A 27,882-nucleotide genomic window follows, 5' to 3' on the forward strand; every position below is an offset into this window, starting at 1 on the left:
GGGGCTCCTGCAGAGCGTCCCTGCGAACCTAGGCGAAACTGGAACCGCTCTTTGTTCTGGTTGCTGCTTTCTAGATCCTCTGGCCCCTGGGTCCATTCCTCGCCTTCCCGCTCTCTCCTCCCGCTTGTCCCCTGCATCTGGGCCTGCATCCCCTTCCCCAACTTCTTCGTCCTATATCCTGCCCTCACCCCTCCCCCAAACTTCTGGTCGGTGCCCTTGCCTGTTACCCTTCTCTCCACCCTCCCTCTTGCATCATCTTCCCCCTGGTCCCCTCTTGGTTCCTCCTTTTCCCAAGGTCTGGGTCGCTCCGCCCGGCCCCGCCTCTCCAGGGATGTCCCCCTGAAACCCCGTGCCCATGGTCCTGACGCTGCTTCTCTCCGCCTACAATCTGTGCCGCTTCTTCGCCATGTCGGGCCCACGGTCGGGCGCCGAGCGGCTAGCGGTGCCGGGGCCGGACGGGAGCGGCTGCGCTGGGCCGTGGTGGGCGGCGGGCAGACGCGGGCCCCGCGAGGTGTCGCCAGGGGCGAGCACCGAGGTGCAGGGCGCCCTGGAGCGCGCGCTGCCCGAGCTGCAGCAGGCGCTGTCGGCTCTGAAGCAGGCGGGCGGCGTGCGGGCCGTGGGAGCCAGCCTAGCCGAGGTCTTCCAGCTGGTGGAGGAGGCCTGGCTGCTACCAGCCATGGGCCGCGAGGTAGCCCAGGGTCTGTGCGACGCCATCCGCCTGGACGGTGGTCTGGACCTGCTGCTGCGTCTGCTCCAGGCGCCGGAGCTGGAGACGCGCGTGCAGGCTGCCCGCCTGCTGGAGCAGATCCTGGTGGCAGAGAACCGGTGAGGGGGCCGGGCTGGGGCGGAGAGCGCCGCGTGGTGTAGGGTCGCAAGGGCGGTCGAGTGCCTCGGTCTCCCGTGAGCCTCGCACTGTGCCTTTCCTGCCTCACCTCACAAACCCCTGCATTATTTCCCTGTTGGGGACCAGCGTGTCCATTTTACAGATGAGAAAACTGAGCCCTGGGAAAGTTTAGTGACTTGCCCAGCGTCACACAGTGAACTAATGGTGCAGCCAGGATTCACTCCCAGAGCTGGTGGGGTGAGAAATGAGAGAGGGGAGGAATGGAGTAGCAGGACAGGAATCTGTCCCTGGTTCTGAGGATGGAGCTGGGATCCCATTGCCCAAGCCCTCTAAACCCACAGCCCTCCTCCCGATGGGCGTGGATATCCTTCCGTGCTACCTTCTCTCTGCCATACCGTCCCACTCCCACTAAAAGAGAAAGAGAACACATTGCTCAGAAAATAGGAGGGGGGACCCCTTCCTCTTCCCCCAGGCTGAAATAAGTGCTTACCTAAGGTTACCTGCTGCCTTCATGCCACCCCCAGCAGTCCACTTCCTGCTTCCTCCTTTTTCATTTTGCTTCATGTAACAGGACAGACATGATCTCATGCTGTGCCTGCTCATGGGAAACACGATGGGTGTTTTCAGTTGGGATGGATGGTGGGGGAAGAGAAAACTGAGGTGTGGAGCTAGGCAGGGGCCAGAGTATGTGTTCCCTACATCTTCCCCACACGTGCCAAGATACAGTAGGTGGGGTCCAACTGAAGCCTGGTTGCTATGCTTCCGTGCCTCTTGGGATCTCCCCTGGAATATGAGGACCACTGACCCACTTCCTTGCCCCTCTAATGCCAGAGGAGACCAGGCTGTCACACTCCAGTCTCATGCTGAATTCTCGGGCCCTTCAGGTTTAGAAGGGTTTTGGAAGGGCCACTTTCCATTTATGAAGCTCTCAAAGGTGTGATGGGCATGGATTAGGGGCGTTTTCCTTGCCCTTTTCAAAAAGTAAAGATAAGCTTGTGGATGGTGGAAATGATACAACTTTCAAAAGTGCATGAATGAAGCAATTTAAGTTGGGAGGCCAAGTTAGGATTCTGCTTGTTCAGTAAGTCATTAATCTTCTATCTAACAACAGGTGTCCTGTTGGGGATGGGCTGTGAATGTGGAGGGCTAGCAAATGGAGTGGGTGCTCACTGGATGTGGTGGGCTAGCATTGAAGGGTGTGTCCTGTAGGCCTGGTATGTGGGATAGGGCAGCTAGAACTCCTGGAGAATGGGTGCAGCCAGCACCCTAAGAAGAGGAGGGCTGCAAGATGCAAATAGAACTGATACTTTTCAAGGTTGAAAATAACAATCCTCACCTGGTTCAGAATTACTGAGAAAGGAGGCACACTAACCGGTGTCTCTGGTCCCAAGAAACAACGTGCTGGTGTTGGCATCACTTCAGGACCAAGGACAGAACCCAGCGAGCCAGGTTCCGATCAAAATCCTCCGGGAGAAAGGCATAATCTCCCCACACCTCTGCACTGCTCCGAGAGGAGGCTGGGAGGGCAAGAAGGGAAGAGGGTGATGACACACTGAGAATTTGTGTCTATGAAATTTTTTCCTTCCTCCACCAACCAACTTCCTCATAAAGAAGGTTCTTCTATCAGTGCACCCACTCCTTTTGCCATTCCCTTTCCTGCAGCTCTCTTCTTCCCTGGGTGCTGCCACACTCACTGCCCGGGAGCCTAGGTCACAGCTCCACTGACCCTCGAATACCAGGAGAAGCCCAACAGGGTAGGGCGCTCTGAGCCTGGTCCCACCACACTCTTACTACTAGCCCTCTAAAGTCACAGCCTGCCCCCTTCAGGAGACCCTAATGAGGTTAAATGGCTTTCCCAAGAATACACAGTGAATAAGTGGAGGCGAAAGGTTTTTAAAGAAAGGAAAAGGAAAAAAAAACAACCATTGCACATAAATTCAAGTGCAAAGTACAAAAATGATACACACTTAAACGTTCTTTCTGTTCACTGGAGGCAAACCGGTGAAACAAGTTTCTTGTACGTCTTTCCAAGAGAGAGTCTCTGCATATACAAGCACTTGCATATATGTGTATATTACATATACAGGCTTATATATGTGTATATATGGACAATTTACCCCTCTTTCGGAGCTGTGATTTGATCCCAGACCCACAGCCTCTCAGACTGTAGAAGAATTGGGAATTGAGTGAATAAATGTCACAATAGCACAGAGTTCAACTCTATAAAGGTGCCAAGTGCATAGGGAGAGGTGAGGGCTGGGGTTCAAGAAATGCACAATTGCACAGTTCCCTGGTGGTCTAGTGGTTAGGATTCCGGGCTTTCACCGCCGTGGCCTGGGTTTGATCCCTGGTCGGGGAACTGAGATCCCGCAAGCCTCGCAGTCCTCTTTCTGAATTGATGTTCCTGAACATGGCCTTCCCTTCATTGAGCCTCAGCGCGGGTGTTGTTGGATTAGATGACTTCTTAAGCACTTCCTGGTTCTGATATTCTTGGAGTATATATAGTCAGATTGTTCTGGAAGCACAAAGTGCAGACGAAGGATCTTGAGCCCTGGAGACAGACAGATGTGAGTTCAAATCCCAGCTATGCCTCTCACCAGCTGTGTAACCTGGGCATGCCATGTAACCTCTCTGAGCCTTGGCTTTCTCCTTGGTTAAAGGAACAATTGCAGTGCCGTCTGCCCGAGTGGATGATTAGAACCCATCTGTTCCTTTGGGCTACAGAGAAGTTCAGTGATCAGCTCAGCAAAGCTGTCCTGGCCTCAGGCCATGTTCTGGGCTCAGCTGGGCCCTGCAGTGGACACAAAGTCATAAGCACTGTGGTCACTGTGGTGCTCACTGGGCAAGGACTCCATAGCTGGCTGGGCCTATAAGTCTTTGAGGGACATCATTGGTGGAGGTCAGGAAGACAGGACACTTTCACCTCTGCCTGGAGTGTGGCAACTCTCCTGTCTCCTCTCTTGGCCTCCAAGCTCTCTCCCTTTGACCTGTCCTCCCCACAGCAGCCAGAGCGAGTTTCCTAAAACCTATGTGTTAACCAGGTCACTCCCCTTCCTGAAGCCCTTCAGTGACTCCCCATTTGCCATCAAGATGAAGTCCAAATGCTTTGAGATGGCTCAAACGGCCCCCAGGAACTCTTTCCTCGCTCTTCCCTTGAAACTTCCACCTCAACCACTTGAAGTAGCTTCTGCTTTTTGCCCATTTAATGGGTATAAAGTGATAGCTGGTTTAATTTTTATTTCTCTGATTACTAATGAATTAGAGTATCTCTATTTGCTTGTTAACGTTTTGAATTTCCTTTGGTAAATTGCCCATTTGTGTCCTTCGCCCCTTTTCTGTTGCATTTACTGCCTTTTGCTTGTTCATTTGAATATGTATTTATATATTCTATATACGAGTCCCTCGTTGATTTTACACTTTTCCTTGTTTGTTTTAGACATTGCAAACATCTCTGGCTTTCTTTCTCTTCCTGGAACGTGCCAAGCTCATCAGCCCTCGGGGCTTTTGTCCTTGCTGTTCTCTCTGCCTATTAAGCTCTCCTTCCAGATACTGGCAAGCAGGGGTCTCTGGACATTTAACTCGCAGATGTCACTTCCTCAGACATATCCCTCCACCCAGGCACTCTCCATCACAGCACCTGGTTTTGCTGTCGTTTTGGTCGGATAACTATGATCCTGTTCATTTGCCGTTTACTTGCTTACTGTTTGTCTCTATATTAGCTGTTATTAGCTCCAGTCTCTCTTAGGCACTGTTTAACTTCAGCCCCTATTGCGGTGCCTGGTACACAGTAAGTCCTCAATAAATGGTGTTTTGAATGAATGAATAAATACACCCCAGTCACACAGCATAGAATGCGGAGAATTTTGATGAAATGAACATTTATTGAGTCTTTCCTATGTGCCAGGAACTGTGCCAAGCACTTTACATGCATTCTTACATTAGTTCTCGTAATAACTCTATGGGGTGGGTATTCACTTTATCCTATTTATGAGATGAGGAAACTAATAAAGATAAAGGAAGGTACCCAAGGTCCCACAGCTAGAAAATGGTAGAGAAGAAACCAGGACCCAGGAGATCTGCTCTAGAGCTTGAATTCTTAACCACTACACATGCTGCTTCTCCAGGGAAGGGTGTCTGGGAAGAAATGGGTGTGGCCAGAATGGAGCACCCTTATAATCAGAGAAGTCTGGTTGTCCCAGGGCAGGAGATGAGGGAGGTGGAGGAGGCAGGGAGGACCAGACTCATGTACTATTTGACTCTAGCGAGGCCCAGAAAGCATAAGTAACGAGGCCCTGGGTTAAGATAAGCACCCCGGGCTGCGGCACCTCCACTTCCTCCCTCCCGCTTTCCTTCGGCAGGGACCGAGTGGCGCGCATCGGGCTGGGCGTGATCCTGAACCTGGCAAAAGAGCGGGAGCCGGTGGAGCTGGCGCGGAGCGTGGCCGGCATTTTGGAGCACATGTTCAAGCACTCGGAGGAGACGTGCCAGCGGCTGGTGGCGGCCGGCGGCCTGGACGCGGTGCTGTACTGGTGCCGCCGCACCGACCCGCCGCTGCTCCGCCACTGCGCGCTGGCGCTGGCCAACTGCGCGCTGCACGGGGGCCAGGCGGCGCAGAGGCGCATGGTGGAGAAGCGCGCCGCCGAGTGGCTCTTCCCGCTCGCCTTCTCCGAGGACGAGATGCTCCGACTGCACGCCTGCCTCGCCGTGGCGGTGCTGGCCACCAACAAGGAGGTGGAGCGCGAGGTGGAGCGCTCGGGCACGCTGGCCCTCGTGGAGCCGCTAGTGGCCTCACTGGACCCCGGCTGCTTCGCCCGCTGCCTGGTGGACGCCAGTGACACCAGCCAGGGCCGCGGGCCTGACGACCTGCAGCGCCTTGTGCCACTGCTTGACTCGTCGCGCTTGGAGGCGCAGTGCATCGGGGCTTTCTATCTCTGTGCCGAGGCTGCCATCAAGAGTCTGCAGGGCAAGACCAAGGTGGGTGCGGGTGTGGGGTTGGGTGGGGAGGGGGTTAAAGAGAAACTGGGAAGGCGCCCCAGAGGAAATGACATTCAGCTGGGACTTGAGGAACTTCCCTGGTGGTCCATTCGTTAAGACTCCACGCTTCCACTGTAGGGGACACGGGTTTGATCTCGGGTCAGGGAACTAAGATCCCGCATGCCGGTGGCACAGCCAAAAACAAAACAAAACAACAAACAAAACAAAAACAAACAAAAAACTAGGACTTGAAATACACATGAGAGGTGAAATAAGGAGAAAGATGAGGGACCCATCATTCTGGCCTTGAAGGCAAGACCAAGGTTTTATGTAGGGGACATACATCTCTGTATGATCTCTGTGTTCTACAAAGATCACCCTGACTGCTGCATGGAGATGGGGTAGGCAAGGATGAGGCTGCAGGCAGGGGGGTCAGATAGAAGGCCATGGCAGGGGGCAGCTGGGATGGTGGAGGTGAGGACCAGGGCGTGACAGCAGAGGCAGAGAGAAGCAGATTCCAGAGGTTACCGAAGAGACAGAGTTAGAACTTGGTGGGTGGCTGGGTGAAGGAAGATGAGCAGCTGAGGATACTCCTGGCTTTGGACAACCCAGTGGATGGTGGCACCTGCTACTGAGATAAGGTGAACTGGGTGAGATAGTTTGAGGGTGGAGAGAAAGTGAGTTCAATGGGACAGATGGAGTTTGAAGTGCCTGAGGGATGACAACCTGGGGTGCTCCAGTGGGCCATTCTGTCATTTGGGTCTGGAGTCCAAAAAGGAGATGGAGTAAACAGAGGCAGGACATCCATGTGTCAGCTAGATAACTCCCACCCAGGTCCCAAAGGGTCCCCAATCTCAGGACCTGATATGCAGCCTTTGCCCTCTGCTTTAAATTGCTGTGTGACTCTGGGTCCCTGGCTTCCCCTCTCTGGGCCTTTATGTGCCTCACTTTTTTTTTTTTTTTTTTTTTTTTTTTTTTTTTTACTATTTATTTATTTGGTTGCACTGGGTGTTAGTTGCAGCAGGCAGGCTCCTTAGTTGCGGCTTGTGAGCTCCTTAGTTGTGGCACGCAAACTCTCAATTGCGGCATGCATGTGGGTTCTAGTTCACTGACCAGGGATCAAACCCTGGCCCCCTGCATTGGGAACGCGGAGTCTTATCCTCTGTGCCACCAGGGAAGTCCCTATATGCCTCACTTTTGACCTCTGGAAAATTGAAGGAGTGGACCACAGCAGCAGTTCTTACCCTGGATGTGAGACTAGTAATAGTTAAATTATCGAAAGTTTCTGGTGTTAGTTTTTTAAATATTACAGAATTAAGATTATCCAATAATGTCACACTCCCTCCTTTGTATTCCTCTGGAGGTTTGGGGGGTTAGTGACCGCTGGTGCACAGGGAGCGGTGCACACTGCATGGACCACCCTGTCTGTGCGACAGGGGTCATCTGGGGCTGGACAGGGGTCATCAGAGGAGCGTGTCTCACAGGTGATTGTCACCCATCACGTGTGTTCCCATAGATGCAGAAGAGACTGTTGTGTTAGGGGGTCTCTGAGGCCTCTTCCAAGGTCCAGTGTTCTAGGAGCTTTTGATTCTCCTCTCTGCACCGCAGAGTTGGGCCATGGGAGGACTGGCTTTACGAAACAGGCCATTCTGTTTTGGGAGGAGGGATTCAAAGGGAAGTAGGGAGTGAGGACCCCAAGGAGTGGGTCTTGGCAGCAGCCATGTCCACCAGCCCTGGCACCTCTTTCCCAGCAAGGCCAAGTGAGCGCAGTTCAATAGAGACATAGTGAGCCCTCACTCTGTGCCCTGCAGTGTGCCAGTTATGGGACTCCAGGGGTGGCTAAGACATGACCTCAGCTTACAGTCCAGTAGAAATTGCACTATCAGTTAACAACAGTAGCATCCAGAGTGTAGCACAAGGCCTAACTGGAGGTATGGGCCAAGCTGTGGGGCAATCAAAGCAGGCTGCATGTTGGAGGTGCCAATCAATTTGGATCCAATGGATGAGTAGGATTCCCACAAGCAGGCTAGAAGAACTAAGCGTCTGGAAACACCACAGGTTGAGTGAGGCCCAGAGGTGGGAGAGCCTCCATGGGTGGGTGGCTTGGTGAAGGGGGAGTAGAGCGGGGATTGGTGGGCAGGGGCTGCACTGTGCCAGGCCTGGCAGCCATACTGAGAACTCGACTTGATTTCAGGGCAGATGGAAGCTGTAGAGGGGAGGCATGAGAGGGACTTACCTGGTCAAGAGCTGAAGGAGCTTCTGGAGGGGGAATCCACAGGACCTGGTGATTTATTGGATGAAGGAAGGGCAAGGGCAGACGGTGGGGTTTTCAGCGGTGAGAAGAGGCGAGGGAGGGGACCAGGCACGTTTGGGGGCGGCTGGTGAATAGGTGGGTCCAAGACATCCTCTCTGCACTTCCCCAGGTATTCAGCGACATAGGTGCCATCCAGAGCCTGAAACGCCTCGTCTCCTACTCCACTAATGGTACCACGTCGGCGCTGGCGAAGCGCGCGCTGCGCCTGCTGGGCGAAGAGGTGCCGCGGCCCATCCTGCCCAGCGTGGCCAGCTGGAAGGAAGCCGAGGTCCAGACGTGGCTGCAGCAGATCGGCTTCTCCCAGTACTGCGAGAGCTTCCGGGTAGAGCCGCACGGGGTCGCCGGCCGGCGGTCGGAGCAGGCGCATCCCCTAGGGCCGCGTGGCCGCTAGGGGCGCCCTGCACACAGGCGACCGCGCCCCATCCCGGCGCAGCACGCCAGCGGCACCAGGGTGGACTTTTGGGGGTGGGGAGCCTGTACTCAGTGTTTTTCGGGGTCATTCGGTTCTCATCTGGGTCCCATCCGCCTCCCCTACCGCCATCTCCAGGTCCCTGCTCTTGATCTTGTGCTGGGTGGGGTGCAAATGCTGAGGATGGGAGCCTTTCCTTACATCTGACCCCTCCTCCAGGAGCAGCAGGTGGATGGAGACCTGCTTCTGCGGCTCACGGATGAGGAACTCCAGACCGACCTGAGCATGAAGTCAGGCCTCACCCGCAAGAGGTACGGAGCCTCCAGCCCGCATACTCCCCCGCCCCGGGCAGGTCTAACTAAACGCCCCCTCCGCCTCTAGCCAGTGCCCAGTCAAGATCTCAGCATCGTCTCCTCCCTTGGGTGCAGATTCTTTAGGGAGCTCACGGAGCTCAAGACCTTCGCCAACTATGCTACATGCGACCGCAGCAACCTGGCCGACTGGCTGGGCAGCCTGGACCCGCGCTTCCGTCAATACACGTATGGCCTGGTCAGCTGCGGCCTGGACCGCTCCCTGCTGCACCGAGTGTCGGAGCAGCAGCTCCTGGAGGACTGCGGCATCCACCTGGGCGTGCACCGCGCCCGCATCCTCACGGCCGCCAGAGGTCAGCCTGCCCACCTGGGCCCCTAGCCCTGCCCCTGCCCCTGCCCTGGAGGGGTGAGGGGAGACACATGGGGGGGCGCTCAGAGCCTCCCTGCGGGTTGATTGAGCGCGTAGGCTGTGCTGCACTGGGCTCTGAGGATAAAGATGAATATGTTACACTTTGCCCTCAAGAAGTTCCCAGTCTGAGGTGGGTAGGAGGGTGGGAGGAAGGCAGACGTATAAACAGGCACGTGGCTGCAGGAGCTGGCATGCCCAGGACTCCAGTGGGAACCTAGAGGAAGCACCACCTACCCTGTCCACCCAGGCCTAGGCTTTGGAGAGGGGAGGATGCCTGACCAGGTCTTGAAGGACGTGTTGGGGGTGGGGAAAAGAGTGGTGGCAGCAGGAAGAGCAGCCCAGGCAGAGGGAGCCGTACATGCAAGTGTGGAGGTGAGACAGCATGGGGGCTGGGTACAGGGGATGTGGGCGGGAAGACAGAGGGCTTATCCTGTTAGTCCACAGCTGACAAAGTATGGGTGCTTTAGGGAGGTCGTGAGAGCAGAGTGGATCCTAGGGCTCTAGCAGCCCTCTTGATTTAATTTACTAATTTACTATTTGGCTGACATTTATTGTCAATTACTAGAGGCCAGGCCCTGATTAAGTTTTTAACAGATATTATCTCATTAATCTCTACATCCGTTCTGTGCAGTGGGTGTTTGTTTTTTTAAAGTCAGCTTTTAAAACTTTTTAAAGAATAAAAGTGGTATAATTTAACTTAAAAGTGTCCAGTTTGAACAGTTTTGAATGTATACCCCTGTGTAACCATCATCATAATCAAAGATAAAGGACAGTTCCATCATGGGTGTTAATTTTACAGATGATGAAACTGAGATTTAAATTCATTTTGTAAGGTTATAAGTCATTAAATGACAGAACTGGGATCTCAACCTCTGCCTTTATACCTCGTAAAGAGACAAACGTTGTCTGAATATTATAAGATGCGTTCTTTTCATGCATGCATGCATTCAATAAGTATGTACTAAGCTCCCACAGGGGACAAGGGACTGGGCTTTGGCCCCATTCTTTTGCTTCAACCAAAGCAGATTAACTTCTATCATTTTTACATTGCAGCTCCCAATAAATCCCCAAGATTTAATTTTTTAAAAACAAGAGGGTGCTACAGCAAAAATAGCTTACAAACATCTCCTGTAGGGAGTAGGGAGCCATGCACAGTTTTGAAGTGGGGGCAATGACACACTCAGATTTGGATTTTAAGCAGAGCTCTCTGGTGCCTGCGGCAAAAAGATTAGACTGGGCAGGTGTGGATCTGGAGAGACCACTGAGGACGCTGGAGTTGGGGGCCTGGACACAGGGACGGCCCTGAGGCTGGAGTCCAGGATGTTGGTAGGCAGAATCCACAGAGCACGGTGCCTGACCCTGAGTATTGAATGTCAGCTCCATGAGGGCAGGGTTTGTTTTGTTCATTGCTGTATCCCAAGCACTAAGAATACTGCCTGGCACACAGAAAGCACTTAGTAAATATTTGTTGAATGAATGAATGAGAGGCAGGAGTTGAGGCTGATACCCAGGTTTCTGGCTTTGGTGGGAGACTAGGAAGAAGTGGGGTCTGGGGAGGATTTGGGATGGGTTGGGTTTGGAGTACCCGTGGGCAGCTGGCTGTGCAGGTCTGGAGCTCTAGAGAGAGGGCAGTGCTGGAGGTGTCCCCAGAACACAATGCCTGCCTCCTGAGAGGGCCTCACTGATAGTTTGCAGCCTGCCTTCCTGTAGGCCCCATCTCTCCACCTCTCTGACCCTTTTTGGAGCAAGCCACCCTGCCTGGGCTGGGCTGAGAGGGCTGGGTATGCAGGAGATTATGTACCTCGTGGTGAATGATGGGGAAGGCCCACCCTCACCAAGCCGTCTCTTGTCTGCTTCAGAAATGCTACATTCCCCTCTGCCCTGCACCGGCTGCAAGCCCTGCGGGGACACTCCAGACGTCTTCATCAGCTACCGCCGAAACTCAGGCTCCCAGCTCGCCAGGTGAGGAGGGGCGGACAGGCAGGCTGCCTGGGGCCTTGCGGGGAGGCCACGGCAGTGACACAGGACCTCTCTGCAGCCTCCTGAAGGTGCACCTGCAGCTGCACGGCTTCAGTGTCTTCATTGATGTGGAGAAGCTGGAAGCGGGCAAGTTCGAGGACAAGCTCATTCAGAGTATCATGGGTGCCCGCAATTTTGTGCTGGTTTTGTCGGCTGGGGCTCTGGACAAGTGCATGCAGGACCACGACTGCAAGGACTGGGTGCACAAGGTAAGTGCTGGCCTCTGTGGTCCCAGCATTGGCCTGTGGCCCAGGGCACAAGGTCCCCGTTTCATTCTTTCTCACCTGCATATACTCCAGCAACCTCCATAGCCCAGCTGGAAGTCAGGAGCCATGGCTCTGACTGTAATGGGACTTGAGCAACTCACTTAGGTTCTCCGAGCCCCAGTTTTCTCATCTTCAAAATGGGGGTAACTTACCTGTCCTGTTCACCTCGTAGAATTGTTGTGAGGGTCAGAGAAGGATGAACACGCTTTGAAAAATAACCTCTGTGAGGGAAGGGGGGCAGGAGAGCATAGTGACAGGCACAGTGGAATGGTTAAGAGCTGTGAGTTTAAATCCTGGCTCTGGCTTTGGGCAAGTTACTTAACCCTAATGAGCTTCGTGTTTATCACTGGAAAGCGGGATAGTTATTGTACCTAACTCCCTAGGGTATTGTTAGGAAGATTAAAAGAGGTAAAATTTGTGAAGTGCTTAGCAGAATGCCTGGCACGTAAGAACTGCTGTATGATAGCAGCAATGACTATTATTAATATAATTTTTGTGAGTACTACCACTGTTTAATTCCCCATTGTATCCCGAGTGCCTAACGCATAGTAAAAACTTATTGGGAACTTGTAGAATGGACGGATGGATCTGTATCACATCTGTAGGTTATTAATCATTACTCGTTAGTCAGCAGGAATTGGGGCCAGGGCAAAGGGAAGCAGTTGTCATATGGATAGGGCCCTTGTCCTAAAGCAGCTAAGGAGACAAGGATATGCCCAGAATGACTAGATCATACATAAATTGGTGTCAACGTAAAGCCAGGTAGGCGAACCTCTTACTTGCTATAAGAATACGGAGAAAGGAAAAAAACATCAAGGGCTGGAATAATCCGGGGAGGCTTCGTGAAGGAAGCGGAACTTGAGAAGAGTCTTAAGAATTTAGGCCAGTGGAAGAGAAGGCATCTCAGGCAGGGCAACAGCAGGAGCAAAGAAGAAAAGTAGGCATGAGGGGCTTCCCTGGTGGCGCAGTGGTTGAGAGTCCACCTGCCAATGCGGGGGACGCGGGTTCGTGCCCCGGTCTGGGAAGATCCCACATGCCGTGGAGCGGCTGGGCCCGTGAGCCACGGCCGCTGAGCCTGCGCGTCCGGAGCCTGTGCTCCGCAACGGGAGAGGCCACAGCAGTGAGAGGCCCGCGTACCGCAAAAAAAAAAAAAAGTAGGCATGAGAAGGGTGCCAGAAACCTGCATTATCACTGGTATTGCCTTCTCCATTTTACGGATGAAGAAACCAAGGCTCGGAGAAGTAGAATAATTTTTCCCATGGCCACACTGCCTGGGCAGAAATCAGAACTGGGCTTTGAAATCCTCCTGTCTGACTCCAAAGCCCATGCACTTTCTTAAGATCCAGCTTTGTCCTATGACTCAGATCTGAAGGGTGGGAGGGGAGATGGTGAGATAGGATTGGAATCAGCTGACACCAGAGTGACTGCATCTTTTCCCAACTCCGAGTTCAGTGATGTCACGCCAGTAGCTTGAAATCAGCCATGGTGGGAGTAGTTACACTAAAGAAATTGGTAAAAACTACAAATCAGGATTTTATTTGTTTGGTTGTTTTTTTTCCCCCTCTGGAGAGCTAGTTGTTAAACATGTACCAGCACATCACTGGCTGGGTAAGAACTAAGAAACCAGGTTATGGGGTTCCTAAAGGCAGGGAGAAGACCTGTGCTGAAAGCACTGGCAAAAGGGATCCCGTGAGGGCAGTGACGCCATACCAGTGGGTTTTAGGGAGAAGGTTCCACGCTAGGGTGCAGCCCACATTGACAGCGGGGAAGAGGGTCAGGCCCCAGAGGCCATGTAGGAGGGTCTGAATACTGGGTTTGGTTTGGGGAGGGGATGCTGGGTCAGAGAGACACCCTGGAGGATCATGGCTTAGAGCAGGTGGCAGGCGGCCTTCTGAGAGAAAGAGAGGAGTGTCTGTGAGCTCCGTTGAGAGCTCAGACCTTGCCTGGTTCATGCTGCATCCCTGATGCCTAAAACCGTGCATGGTACAAAGTAGGCTCTTGAAGAGTTTTTAGAATAATTGAATCAATGATTAAATAGATGAGTGATTCTGATGAAGCTGAGATGACTGGGAGAAGCATACGTTATCTACTAGGTTTACTGGGTCAGACTGGCCAGGCTCTGAATCGGTACAGTGAGCAGTGTGCTGTCTTTGCTTCTGTGTAATTCTGGATGAAACAAATGTCTAAAGGTTCCCACATAAGTTGCTGCAGGGCCAGAATTCATCCAAGTGCTCAGCAGAGAGGCAGAGGGCTTGGTTGAAATAGCCTTGGACTTGGAATCTGAATGCTTGAGTCAGAGACCTGGCCCTCTCCTGGGCTGGGCATGTATGTGACTTGGGAGCAAGTCCCTCCCCTTCGCTGGCCTTCCTTCTTCTCAGCTGTAAAATGGAGAGGTGCCCCAGAAGCCAATCAGGGTTGAAGTTATGCAGATTCCTTCCCCAGGAAGGCTCTGCTCCACGAGGGTGCCTGGCATCCATCACTGTCCCAGCCAACTGCAAGGAGGGAGGAGCGGGCAGGTGGTGGAAGCCTTTGCCTTGGACCAGTCCCAAAGGCTCCATCATCCCTCCTTGGTTGTTTTTAGTACTGAATTGCCTCTGGTTTTAAAACTGCTTTCCTCAAAGCCACATTTAGTGGGTAATCAATATGGAAAACCACAAGTAAACTGCACTCAAAAAGTCCAATCCTGGGCTTCCCTGGTGGCGCAGTGGTTGAGAGTCTGCCTGCCGATGCAGGGGACACGGGTTCGTATCCCGGTCCGGGAAGATCCCACATGAAGTCCAATCCTTGTGGTACCCCCTTGAAAGGAAAAAAACATTCAATAAGCACTTACCAGAGCACCCATTAATAGCAATATCCTCAGAACAACCTAGTGAGGTAAGTTTTATTATCCCCACTTTACAGAGGAGGAAGTAATAACACTTGTTATTTATTTAAAACATACACTGCATGCTAGTCGCTAGTCTAACCACTTGCCATGGGATAGCACAGTTATTTCTCCCAGCAATCCTGCAAGATAGGGACTATCATTAACTCTGTTTTAGAAATTAGAAAACAGAGGCTTGGAGAGCCTGTTGTTTTTGCCTCAAATGACAGAGCCTGTGTCAGAGACTTGATGTGAACCCAGATCTGATGATTCCAGAGCGTAACCCCTAAATGCTATGCTGTCTCATTCATTCATTCAGCCAGTCCGCTGTTAAGTATTTAGCAAAGGCAGACTACGGGCAAGGCTTTGTGAAAGATCCTGAGATACAAGGTGAGTGAAACCTGGACATGGTTCCCACCTTTATGTCTGGTGGGGAAGCAGATATTAAGTAAATTACTCATTAGTGAATTTAAATTCGTAAGTGTAGCATGTGATGCGGAGCCTATGAGAACCTGTAACAGGGGATCTGACCTGGTCAGGAAGTGAGGGAAGACTTCCCTAGGAAAGTTGATTGAGCTCAGATCAGAAAAATGAGTTGGTATTAGCTAGGTGAAACGGCAGGGAAGAGTGTTCTAGTCAGAGGAGGCGGCATGTGCAAAGGCCCTGTGGAGGGAGGGAGGTGGCAGATCTAAGGGACTGCAAGGTCTGTGTGGCTGGGAGGACAGCGCAGGGATAGAGTTTGAGAAGTGAGCTGTGGCCAACCGCACAGAGCCTTGAACTTTATTCAAAGAACCATGTAGAGTCGTGAAGTTTTAAGTAGGGGGGTGGGGTGACATGATCAGATTTGCATTTTGCAAAGAGTAGCTAGGTGAAGGGGCAACATGGAGAATGAATTAGAGGAGGCAAGAATGGATGAGAAGAGACCCGGTAGGGGCTAATGGTAATACGGGGTTGGCTGGTGGGGGTGGAAGTGGAGAAAAATGAGAGGATTTGAGAAATAAATAAGGACTACAACTGGCAGGGCTCAGGGTGGATCAGTTTGGATGCAGGGGGTGTGATGTACTTCTTGACACCAAATTTGTGTGGGCTTTTTCCCATACCAACAACCAGTTCTCCATTTCACCAGCACCAGCTGGCTGTCCCACAATTCAATTCAGTTCTGACACTAACTACCCACCGGGAGCCAGTGTCAGACTCCATGGTTTAAGGGATCAGTCTCACAAGTCGGCCCTCACTTCAGACCCAGTCGCAAGGCCCAGGCCACCTGCACTGCTGTCTGACTCAGCTACAAATGCAGGGGTTCCTATGACCACCCCCCTCAGGTTCAATAATTTGCTAGAATGACATGCAGAATTCAGGAAAGCACTTTACTTAACTATTACTGGTTCGTTTTAAAAGATACAACTCAGGAACATCCAAATGGAAGAGATGCACAGGGCAAAGGAAGCGGGGGTGGGAGCGCGGGCAGGGCTTCCATGCCCTCTCCGGGCCACCCTCTCCACACCTAGATGTGTTCACCAACCTACCAGTCCTTAGGGGTCTTATGGAGGTCTCATTATGTAGGTGTGATTAAGTCATTGGTGAGTGAACTCAGTCTCCAGCCCTTCTCCCCTCCCTGGAGGTGAGGGGGGCACTGAAAGTTCCAACCCTCTAATCACAGCTTAGTCTCCCTGGCCACCAGCCCCCATCCTGAAGCTATTCGGCACAGCCCCACCCCCCAGGTCACGCGAGAGGGCTTTAGGAGCTCTGTACCAAGAACCTGGAACAAAGGGCAAATGGAGATTTATCATACCACAGGGGATGAGGGAGAAGTCAACGTGGACTTCACGGCCAACATCCCCCCTTGGGCTCAGCCTGGCCCCGAGGTCCCTGGATGGGGCCCCACGTGTCCTCCTCTTCCCCTCTTCTTCCTCTAGGAGATTGTGACTGCTTTGAACTGTGGCAAGAACATCGTGCCCGTCATTGATGGATTCCAGTGGCCAGAGCCCCGGGCCCTGCCCGAGGACATGCAGGCTGTGCTCACCTTCAATGGCATCAAGTGAGGAGGGGGCGGGGCGGGTGACACAGGCCCCCAGCCAGCAGCTCCCTCTGCCCAGCCCTCTGACCCACCAGCCTCTGCACCCACAGGTGGTCCCACGAGTACCAGGAGGCCACCATCGAGAAGATCATCCGCTTCCTGCAGGGCCGCACCTCCCGGGACTCATCTGCGGGCTCTGACACCAGTTTGGAGGGTGCTGCACCCCTGGGCCCCGTTTAACCAGTCCCTAATTCCCAAGCCCTGCCGTGACCCCCCATTTCCATCATCCCCCCAATGGAACAGCTCCTCAATCCGGCTTCCCTGGGCTGAGACAGCCTGGGCTCTTCTCAGGAAATGGCTCTCTGCCTCCCCTGACCCTCACCATCCACCTCAAACCCGGCTTCCTCAATATCTGGAAAGGGAAGGGAAGCCAGGCATTGGGGGTGCTAAGACCTCCCCTAGCCCCTGCCCCCAGGTCCTGTCTCGGGCGTGGGAGGGTCACTGCTCAGCTCTGGAGACTGGAGAATGAGGGTGTGCTGCATGCTAACCCCTCTCCTGCCCTGCCAGCAGCCAGCCTGAGTAGAGTGAAGGCAGGCAGCCTCGGGCAGGGCTCAGTGCAATGGCCAACCCTCCCCACCAAGCAAGGGCTTGGGCCCGGGAGCCAGCTAGGGATGAGAGGCTAGCCATGGCTCTCCACCGAGACTGCGCCTGGCCCCTGGGCTCACCACTTCCTGCCATCCTGTGGCCATGCGCTGTAACCACTCAGTGCCCTTAGCTGGCCTGGTCTGGTCCCAGGTCCACTCCCAGCCTTCCTGATGTGCATCCTCCTTTACCACATCTGGGGTCAGGGTGAGACTGAGCCGGCCCTCGCTCTGGCTGGTCTGCAGCCGTGGCCTGCGCTCACCGGTGCACGGGAGCCCCCTGCTTGAGGCTGAACAGGGGACGCTGCCTCTCGAAGAGCAGCTAGCCACCCTACCTGGCCTTGGTGCTGTGCGCCACGCCTCTGCCCAGCGTGGCCCAGCTCCCTTCCTCAGCCCCTCACCCGTCCAAGGCTGCCCCCGCACTGGCTCAGGGGGAGCTGGGGCGAGGCAGCCCCCCTGTGGCAGCAGCAGTAGCCCGGGCAGAACCTGTAGCTCCCTGGGAAGAGGCAAGATCCTGAAGAAGGGCATGGGGTGCATTCGAATCACCTGGGAATTTTGTTAAAATCCCATTCAGGACACGGGGGTGGGGCCCGAGTTCCTGCATTTCTCACAAACTCCCACCTGGGCTGAAGCTGGTGATCAAGGAATGATACCTTAGGAAGCAAGACTGAAACACAAATGCCTCACAAATGTTTGCCATTTCCCTGACACTTCACTCCATGGTCTCTAATCATCAGAGCAGCCTTACCTGGTATTATCTCCATCTTACAGAGAAGGAACTGAATGTCATGCCCAGTTTCCCAAGTCACCAGTGGCAGCCCCAGGATGCAGACCTGGCCTCCTGGCGCTCAGTCCACCGTCGGGGGGACTGAGAATCATCCTGGAGGCTGCACCCTGGGCAGGGCTGTTGCTCCACAGACGGCTGGCTTCCCTCTTGCCCCAAAGAATCTAGCCGTGGGGGGACAGGCTTTCACAACAGAAGGCTGACTCGGGGGCTGTAAAGAAATAACCGAGCAGGAGTGTCCCTCGGCCCCTTCCTCCACCAGGGTAGGAGAGCAAGAAAGCATCCTCCTTCCAGTAAATGCAGGCTCCAGCTAATGGGCTCAGCGGGCACCTGCCCTGCCCCTCCCCTCCCCTCCTGAGGGCAGTGGGTTCACACCTGAAGGCTGGCTCAGCTCCCAGAGCCACCTCCTGCAGGTGCTGGCCAGGGCCCTCGGAGCTCTTGGGCCACATCGTCAGAAAGTCAAAGGTCTCGCTCCAGGCTTGGAACTCCTTCCTTCCACTCGCCTCCCTGTCAAAGATACTGCCTCTAGCCGGTCCTCTGACTGCACTTGACCCTCTTCCTTCTTGCCGCATGAATGCCCACCGGTGCCCCGGATACGACGGTGACTGAGGCAGACTGGATGTTGCCTTCAAGAGCAGAGACAATAACAATACAGTGTGATGAGTCTCCTCCAGGGGAAGCCTTCTGTCTTTTTGTCCCCAATCAGTCCCACTCCCTCCTGAGGTCCCTCATGGACAGTACTCAGAGAGGTTGCCCAGCGCTCTTTGTTTTTCTGTCTGGCACACTCTCTACTGCTGCCTCCCTCCTGTCTCTCTGAGGAATCACAGCCCAGCCTCCGGGCCCCACCGGAGCAGCTGAAGTGACGAGCCTCCCCTGGCCAGGCCAGTGTGTTCAGGGGCCAGCCTCCCCGGCCGTAACAAACACTGCCCAGATTGCAGCCAGGGCAGGCACCCTGGCCCGCACCTTCCACCTAGGCGTGGTCTCACAGTGCCGGTCCTGAGACAAAGGGCTGAGAAACAGCCTTTCACCACCCGCCCCCCAGCCTGCTCTGACATTGCAGCCTGGTCTGCGGGGTCAGGGTTTTCTGCTTGGCTGGGCTGTAGCTGCTGCTCCCAGGTCGGGGCTGAGTCAGCCTCACCCCACCCCTCTCCAAGACCAAGAATTGCTCATGACCGACCAAGAAACACTCAAAAGTCAAAAGTCCAGCTCCAACTCATTTATCCTTCCCCTAGGTCCATGAATAGAGGCATTCATTCCATTCTAGAATGTATGAGACAGGAAGGATCTTAAAACAGTATTTAATCTAGTGTTTCCTAACTTGTCCAACCATGATCAGACAATTAGAGGCATTGCTGATCTAACCCTTCATAGAGGGCCTTGCTCAAGGCCACACACGAACCAGAGGCAATGCCCGGAGTAGAGCCTGGGCCTGAGGCCAGCCCAGAGCCTTTTTCCTACCACCCTCACTGCTGGGACAGTCAGTGGAGGGGGCCTCTCCTTGCTTGATCTCCCAATGACAGGGGACAGTGAGATGGTAATCTGGAAACAGGCCCAGGCTACAGAGGGCCACAGCTGACCCTAGTTTGCCCTGGGCCACGTTTTACCTGCGTGATTTCTAGCCAGAAAACTGGCTAGCAGGGCAGGTGAGAGAGAATGAGGGTAGAAATACCAGCAGGGGGCCATGCCCTGTGGCCAATTCTGTTTTGAAGAGTCAAGTGTCATCTGATTTGTTTGGGGGCCTATGGCCCTCATCAAAGCCAGTGCCTTAATACCAAGTCCCATTCTGCCTTTCAACTTCAGGTCCAGGCTTTCCTAACGCCCTAGAAATGGGCCCCTCATTCTCTGGGGAGTCGGGCCCATCTCCAGGTTCCTGTTGAGCTACAGATGCTCGAGGGATGGTGTCAGCACGTGGCCCTGCTGAAATGCCCAGCAATGGGAGGTGTTAGAGGGCTGAGTGGTAACAAAAACTGATTCTGCTTGGTTTGGTGTAGCCAGGAAGACCAGAGCAAGGTGTCTTCAGGGAGTAGATCTCTGACCCTGAGGAATGAGCGGCCAGGGCTCTGCCCGGAGCTTCTCTGCTGACCTGATGCAAGCGCGGCAGCCCTTCGCCTCCCAGCAGCTCCGGAGAAGAGAATGGGCAGTCAGATGAGGACTGAGCTGGCCACGCCCAGTACCAATCCCATGGCAACTCAGAGGCCCCTGTCCCTTCCAGCAGCCACTGCTGTCCGACCTACAGTGGGCAAACTAGGAACAGGAAAACAGAAGGCCCCACAGCCCAATGCCTTGGGGGCCGGAAGGTTCATTCCAGGGTGATTATACAGACTTATTGTGATTGGCACTGCTAAGCCCAGGGGACTGATTCCCACGCAGAGATAGCAGCACTTTCCCTCCAGGTGGCACCAAGTCCCTCCCACAACCCTCCCTTCCCCCAGAGCTGGCACTGACCAGTGGTACCGTATTCATCACTAAGGAGTGACTGGTAGCTGCTTGGCCGTGAACTAAGCATGGTGAGCTGCACAGTTTGGGTTGGAAGCAGAGGTGCTGCCCTCATGCTTCAACCGGTCCCTCCATCAGGACCTCTCCTCTCCCCTGGAGGGTTCTATGTGATTGATGGACTAAAGGGTTTAACAGATCCCTGTTCCAAATGGCTCCCACACCGCCTGCCCTGAGTGGGACTGTCTGGGTTACAATTCCAGATCCTAGAATCACAGGCAGGCACGGCGTGGATGAGGTGGGGGCCTTGGTCTAGCTTGACCACCTGGTCCAAGGTGAACACTGCCCTTTGAGGGGAGCTGCCGCTGCTGCTGAGGACTGGGACCCAGAGGCATATACTTCCAGCTGGTTGGCGTTCACGTTGCTCCTCTCGCCCCCTGCCCTCTGGTCCAGGCAGATCAGGGGCTCTGGGAAAACTGCTGGAATTCAGGGCAATGATTAGCCCTTTCCAGTATCCTGTGAGAGACCAGAGAGAGAGTTCAGATTTAACACGGGGGGACCCTCAACTCCTGGAGAAGTGACACAGGCTTTATCGGATGGGCTGGTCCAGGTATTCCCCCTCCCCAAGCTGAGAGGTGGAAGACAATGTCCAGAGACAGAGGGCTCTGGGGGAAGAAACAAGTGGGTCAGGTTAGCGTGTGGCCTGGTCACAACTAGCCGAGGAAGCTCTCCAGGCTTCCCTTTAGCACATTTCTGCCACCATAGTTCCATCTGTAAAATGGGAATGGAGGGGGATGAGGGGAACTGGGTGCGAGAACATAGCCTTGCCAAGAAGTACTGTGAGCCTGACCCTTCCCCTACCGCCTCTGCCTTGCTACCGGGGAATCGCTCCCAGACGATTAGGCAACCATCTGCAAGGGGAGAGGCAGGCTGGGACTTCCCGCAGGGGAAGAGCTCCAGGACTGAGGAGGTTGGAAGGAGGAGGAAGCAGAGGATACCTTTAGGGTGAAGGGGTCCATTTTGAGCCTGGGTCAGGGCCCTGCATTACCCAATCAGGACGGCCGGGATGAAGAGGAGGCCAGCTCCCAGAAGGAAAGGGAAGCCCTTCATGAAGTTCAGGGTGGCTGGGTAGAGCGAGTTGAAGATGCCGGAGGCTGTCAGCATGGCCAAGCCATTCACACAGGCCACAGCAGAAAAGAGAGCGCCTGTGAAGAAATAAATAGCACACTCAGGAATTTGAAAGACCTAAATGCAAATCCTGACACCACTACCTCACAGCTGTGTGACCTGGAGCAAGTCACTTAACCTCTCTGAGTGTCACCTTCCTCAGCTATGACTCCTACATCATGTGTTGTGATAAGGCTTCGATGAGGTCATGCATGGAAAGCACCTGTGCTACAAAACAAATGGCTGTTATTAAATCTCTATATTACAAGTACATTTGATATCTCCTAGCAAAAGCCTGATAAAGTCCGATAAAATGGTTTTAGGTTTATCCCCTTTGGAATCATCTCCTGTTTAGGATAAATTTCTGGGCTATTTCTCAGTTTCAACACTTATCAGCTGTGTGATCCCCGAATAAGACACTTATCTTTCTGGGTTTCTGTCCCCCTTCTGTTAAATAAGGATAATACCTTTCATAGATTGTTGGTAACACTATAATCGCATGTAATGCACCTATCACAGGGCCTGGCCCCCTGAAGGCAGTTAGTAAGAGCTGTTCTTTTCTCCTGTTCCCCTTGGCATCTCTGGGCACAGTGAAGGTGCTAGAAAAATGCTTATTGAGTGAATGAGTGAAGGCACATGGGTTCTGAGGATAACAGAACCCATGGTGGGCTATACATGGCACCAGAGTCTCTGCCATCACCAGATCCTACTTCCAGGGCAGATGGGAAAACGTGGATGAGCTACATGTTTCTGGATTGGGATCTAAAGACCAAGAGGCCTGATAAGCTATTCTTTATAGATATGACAGCATGGAACTTCCCTGCTGTCACAATGGTTAAGAATCCACCTGCCAATGCAGGAGACACGGGTTCGAACCCTGGTCCGGAATATCCCACATGCCACAGAGCAACTAAGCCCACGAGCCACAACTACTGAGCCCGTGCTCCTAGAGCCCGTGCTCCGCAACAAGAGAAGCCACTGCAATGAGAAGCCCACGCACGGCAACGAAGAGTAGACCCCGCTCACCGCAACTAGAGAAAAGCCTGCGCGCAGCAAGGAAGACCCAACGCAGCCAAAAATTTTAAAATAAATAGAATCGATATGCCAGCAGAACACAAATTTTGCAAAATAATCAACAGCCCAACAGAAGTTGAGATTAAACTATCAGACTGTCAGAGCTCGAAGGGCCTACAGATGTCATCAAGAGCTATTCACGGGACTTCCCTGGTGGCGCAGTGGTTAAGAATCCACCTGCCAATGCAGGGGACATGGGTTCAAGCCCTGGTCCGGGAAGATCCCACATGCCGTGGAGCAACTAAGCCTGTGCGCCACAACTACTGAGCCTGCACTCAAGAGCCTGCGAGCCACAACTACTGAGCCCTCGTGCCACAACTACTGAAGCCTGTGCACCTACAGTCTGTGCTCCGTAACAAGAGAAGCCACCACAATGAGAAGCCTGAACACCGCAATGAAGAGTAGCCCCCACTCGCCACAACTAGAGAAAGCCCACGTGCAGCAACGAAGATCCAATGCAGCCAAAAATAAATAAATTAATTAATTAAATTTTAAAAACTAGAAAAGAACCCCTCCCCGCCCCACACACACAAAAAGAGCAATTCACATGTGTTACAGATGAGGAAACAGGCCCAGATCACAGAGCCGCTGTGACAGAGCCAGGACTAAAACCCAGATTCCCAGACCTGCTGCTCTTAGAAAGAGACCTGGGTGTGCATCCTAGTTCCACCAGTTACTGAGTGACCTCAGGTGAATCAATTTAACCCTCTGGGCCTCTGCTTCATCTGCCATGTGGAGACAGTGAAACCTACATCACAAAGTTGGACACTCTGACCCCAAGGAAGCAGGGAACTCTGGCATCGTCACATCCATTTTACAGATGGAAAAGGTGAAGTCTGGAAAGAGTAAATCCTCTGCTTGGCTTATGCAAAAGAACATAATCGTATGCTGCTGACTGCAAATTCCAACGCTGTGGTCTGAAAATCCAAATCGCTGTGGTTCTCTGCCAGCCCTGGGCACTGTGACAGCAACGCAGTTGTCTTGGCTACTTATTTCTCCAGGGTGGGAGGGAGGAAGGTAAGCTGCCTCCTGGCCCGTGGCTCCCCTCTGCGCAGTTCAGGAAACACTGGGCATGAGGAGCCAGACACAGGCTCACACCCTGATACTCACCCTGCTCTGACTCTCTCACCAGCCTGGAGAGTTTGGCCCGGATGACAGGCGTGACGACCAACGACAGGAAGAGGAGCCCGTACCCTGTGAGGAAAGAAACAATCATCAAGGAAATGGGCTTGGGGAGAGGGGTGCCCAAGTGAGATGTAGCAGAGGTCCTGTACCTACCCCATGAGGGACTCGGATTGGACACAGGAAGAACTTCCCTGATGGGGAAGGAGACAACGATGGGGCACAGCAAGCACACAGTAAATGCAAGTTCCTTTTCCCTTGACATTTAGTTACTCACAGGCTTACACTGTGTCCTTCGTAACCATTTCTCTCCCTTGTGCAACTGTTACCTCCTCAAAAAAAACTGCAAACTGCTAAAAAACAGTGGTGCCTGTGAAGTGCATTCACGATGAGGCCCCCCAGGGCCCCTTCAGGGGAAAGGCCCCCAAATCCCAGAGCAATGACAGTGTCTTCATCATCTCTGCACCCCCGAAGGCGTTGAGCCCAGCACCGAGTCCATGGAAGATGCTGTGGGCAGGAGAAAAAGGTACCTGGTCCCCGTCAGCACTGTCCAGGCGAGCGGCCACATCAGGAAATCTGTGATTACAGAATGGCTGACTGTACACATTTTAGGGCTCTATTAAAATAAATCTGTCCATTCAGGAAAGTTAACTTCCTCATTCGCAGCTGCCCCCTCCCACCAAAAAAAAAAAAAAAAGAAAGAAAGAAAAGAAGAACTAACAGAAGCAGGAATTTGATAGCTGCGGTCTGAGAAGACTGGCTTTTTTAAAAACCCAAAGAAGCTGACCAAGGATATTTGAGATAGGTCCTGTGATTCTTATCAGAGAAGTGAGTATTAAGGCATTAATGGCTTGGACTTTGCTTAAGAGCACCAGGAATATAGGCTGTGGGAGGCCAAGGAGTGGAGCAATTAGTGTAAGAGCAATATTTTTGTCTTTGGCTCTATCTTACTAACAATATTTATGGTTGGTAATGTAAATGAATTACTTTGGCTATTGAAGGTCTATATTTTCTGTATAACAAAGATGGCATTTTTATGAGGTTTCTTAGTTGTCTGTCCTCCAGTGCAGGCTAGGGGCACAGTGATGTTTCCAAAGACATGGGCATGAACTACATTTGGCGGCAGCAGGTGGCCAGTCCCCAGTTTTCACCCAGCAATTCTGCGACAAACTGTCCCTGAACCCATACCCACTTTACCTGTAAACATGAGGGGTGTAATGGTAGCAAATGCAAAGACCACCATCCCCATGATGTTGAAGGCCAGACCGATCTCAGCCACCCAGGTGTCGGCCAGGCAGTACTGCAGAAGCCTCAGGCCCAGCAGGCTGGTGAGGTATGGGAGGTGCTGAGCCGCAGAACCGTAGCCAATCAGCCTAGAGTCCCAGCAGAGGGGTGTGCTAAGCTCATAGAGGGTCAGGATGTCCTGGGCCCCAAGGTGCACAGTGATCACCACGAAGATGGCCAACGAGTACAGGGCTAAGTGCTTCCTGGACTTCTCCGGGGCCTGGGTCACATAGAGCTGGACGATGGATCGGTGGTGACGGAGTGTGAAGAGCCGGGCGGATGTCGCCTCTTTCACTGTCTCACCAAAGCAGAATGCTGCATAGAGAGTCATGGCAATCAGCAAGGCCAAGGCCAACCAGAAGGGGTTGGCATAACCCTGCTCCTGGAGCCAGTTGCCACCAATGAGACTCGCCAGCATCCCTGCCACCCCGATGCACGCTTCCAGCAGGGCCATTCGGATGGTACGGGTGCGGCTGGAGCTGACATCTGCCACGGAGGCAAAGCCAGCAGCCAGGAGGCCGCTGAAATCGCCGAGGAGGGCACAAAGGATGCGGCCCAGCACGAAGTAGCCAACGTGGAGCTGCAGCTGTACCACAAAGATGGACAGCACGGTCTGGAGCAGCAGGCCGAGGGAGGCCAGCACCAGCAGCGGGCGGCGGCCCACACAGTCACTCCAGGCACCCAGCAGGGTGGACGAGAAGAGTCCCACCAGGAAGCCGCCCATGTTCATGTAGAGGGTCCAGTGGGAGGTAAGCGTCTCCACTTTCTGCGGAGGCAAGGGTCTTATTACCAGGGTGCCGTTCCTCACTCTGGGCTGCCCATCGCCCACACCATCACCAACCTGGGAGATACAGGGATGAGGACTTTCTTTGGAGCCCTAAACCTCAGAGAATTTTAGTACAACTCTTAAAAACTGACACTGGAGGGGTATGGGAAATGGGCAAGATCCGTTCTCTTACTTTTAGCACTGTGAATGAAAACTGTCGCCTGCCGCATCGGCAAACAAAGGACGCTGCGGCCATCAAGCCCTCAGCCACTACTGCCGCCCCTGATGCTGAGCCCTGATGTAACTCAGGATGGAGACAAACAGGCTGCCGACAGCCAAGCCCTCAGCCACTGCAGCCAGCCCCAAGTACAGACCCAGGATGGGACAGAACAGGATACTGGCTCTAGAGAGCTAAGGTGCATATCAGAGGAGTGATTTCAATAAGCCCAGGCTCCTGCATCTTCCCTTACTTAGAAAAGTGCTAAATTCATTGACTTGTGGGAATTCCCTGGTGGTCCAATTTTTAGGACTTGGTGCTTTCACTGCTGGGGCTGGGTTCAATCCCTGGTTAAAAAACTAAGAGCCCACAAGCCAGGTGGTGCAGCCAAAAAAAAAAAAAAAAAGTCCAGTAACTTGAGATGTCTGGTTTTCCTCAATTAACAGTAATCTTTTGATGTTCCAACTACCTGGTTTTTATTGCAAAACTCCTATATATCCTGGCGCCTCCCTTACCTCTTGGGAACAGTCCCTCAGAGCTATCTCAGAGACTGCCTCCTGGGCCTGAGTCCTCAGAAAGTCTGCCAAATAAAACATAATTCTCAACTTTCAGTTTGTGTTTTTTTTTTTTTTTTAATTTATTTTTGGTTGTGTTGGGTCTTCGTTGCACGGCGCGGTCTTCTCACTGTGGTGGCTTCTCTTGTTGCGGAGCACGGGCTCTAGGTGCGCGGCCTTTAGTAGTTGTGGCACGTGGGCTCAGTAGTTGTGGCGCACGGGCTTAGCTGCTCCGCGGCATGTGGGATCTTTCCGGGCCAGGGCTCGAACCCGTGTCCCCTGCATTGGCAGGCAGATTCCCAACCACTGCGCCACCAGGGAAGTCCCTCAGTTTATGCATTTTTTTTCAGTGGACACCCTCTTTTGTTAACCCTCAAACTCGCTTTACCTAGATCAACTTTAAGCATCCCCGCAACGCATTTCTCAGTCAAGCCCCAACTTTGCTCCGGCCCCGCCCACCACCTAATATCCTTACCCACTGGGCTGCCCCCAACCTTTACGCAGGCCCCGCCCACTCCGCTGCCCCCAGGGCGCGCCCCTGGCACGCTCCTCGCTTCTCCCCGCCGCCCCTACCTGCGCGGTGGGGTCCACGCTATGGTTGGTGCAGCTGCCCCTGTCACGAGTGCCGTTGTAGCCAAGGTCGGCACTGAAGCGGTGCCACAGGTACTGCGTGGTGACCGGGCCCTGCAGGACCAAGGCGAAGTTGGCAAGGAAGATGAGAGGCTCCACGCAGCCGCGGCACAGCACGGGCCCGGCGGGCCAGGCGCGGGTCTCGCCCCGGGAGTTCGCGCGTTCCTCCATGCTGAGCTGCCGCTAGGCTTACAGCTCGGCTTTCTGCGCCTGCGCCCAGCGTCTTTTTTTTTTCTTTTCTTTTTTTAAGCCTGGTGGGGCGGGGCCAGGAGTGGTGGGCCCCCTTCCTCTCGGCCCCTCCCTCTCTGGGCTGGGGAGGGGAGGCGAGGGACCCCGTACCCCTGGTTTACAGAGTGACCTCAACTGCAGACCGTGCCAGGATACAGGCCTGCACTCCTCAGGCGCAGAACACCCATAACAGTAACAAGAATATCAATAATTAACATTCATTGATCGCTTATTATGTGCTGGGCACGGTACTAAACACGGTACAAGTGCATTAATGTCCCAACAACTCTACTGGCTAGATGTTATCAAGGATCTCAATTGACTCATGAAGAAACAAGGACATCGGACACTCAAGGCTGAGCTAGAAGAACACACGACTTTTTTTTTAATTAAAAAAAAATTTTTTTGTTGTTTATTTTCGGCTGCGTTGGGTCTTCGCTGCTGCACGAGGGCTTTCTCTAGTTGTGGAGAGCGGGGGGCTTCTCTTGTTGCGGAGCACGGGCTCTAAGCGCGGGGGCTTCAGTAGTTGTGGCACTTGGGCTCTAAAGCGCAGGCT

General features: G+C 53.4%; 2 protein-coding genes across 5 annotated transcripts; one reads left to right on the forward strand and one right to left on the reverse strand.

Annotated features, from left to right (window-relative positions):
- On the forward strand, positions 1-18,524 carry SARM1 (sterile alpha and TIR motif containing 1). 2 transcript variants are annotated; one of them, XM_024737250.1, is made up of 9 exons: positions 1-825; positions 5,203-5,818; positions 8,242-8,454; positions 8,761-8,852; positions 8,970-9,205; positions 11,121-11,223; positions 11,300-11,489; positions 16,326-16,447; positions 16,537-18,524. In XM_024737250.1, exons 1-9 carry the CDS (start codon positions 356-358, stop codon positions 16,664-16,666), a joined length of 2,172 nt encoding a protein of 723 aa, XP_024593018.1. In that variant the 5' UTR covers positions 1-355; the 3' UTR covers positions 16,667-18,524. The 2 variants fall into 2 exon arrangements, with proteins under 2 accessions (XP_024593018.1, XP_024593017.1); XM_024737249.1 differs by having other exon boundaries at positions 209-825; positions 8,242-8,400.
- SLC46A1 (solute carrier family 46 member 1) lies at positions 18,350-27,269 on the reverse strand. 3 transcript variants are annotated; one of them, XR_003002148.1, is made up of 6 exons: positions 27,042-27,269; positions 24,845-25,697; positions 23,636-23,719; positions 21,333-21,489; positions 19,935-20,800; positions 18,350-18,477 (listed from the first exon to the last, which is right to left on the reverse strand). XR_003002148.1 is itself a non-coding variant. In XM_024737252.1 (5 exons), exons 1-5 carry the CDS (start codon positions 27,267-27,269, stop codon positions 20,743-20,745), a joined length of 1,380 nt encoding a protein of 459 aa, XP_024593020.1. In that variant the 3' UTR covers positions 19,053-20,742. The 3 variants fall into 3 exon arrangements, 2 of the variants coding, with proteins under 2 accessions (XP_024593020.1, XP_024593021.1); XM_024737252.1 differs by lacking the exon at positions 18,350-18,477 and having other exon boundaries at positions 19,053-20,800; XM_024737253.1 differs by lacking the exon at positions 18,350-18,477 and having other exon boundaries at positions 19,053-20,800; positions 24,845-25,772; positions 27,042-27,252.
- Positions 27,270-27,882: the final 613 nt, after the last annotated feature.

The sequence above is a fragment of the Neophocaena asiaeorientalis genome, unplaced genomic scaffold (assembly GCF_003031525.2).
Source record: "Neophocaena asiaeorientalis asiaeorientalis breed wild unplaced genomic scaffold, Neophocaena_asiaeorientalis_V1.1 scaffold129, whole genome shotgun sequence".
NCBI classification, from domain to species: Eukaryota; Metazoa; Chordata; class Mammalia; order Artiodactyla; family Phocoenidae; genus Neophocaena; species Neophocaena asiaeorientalis.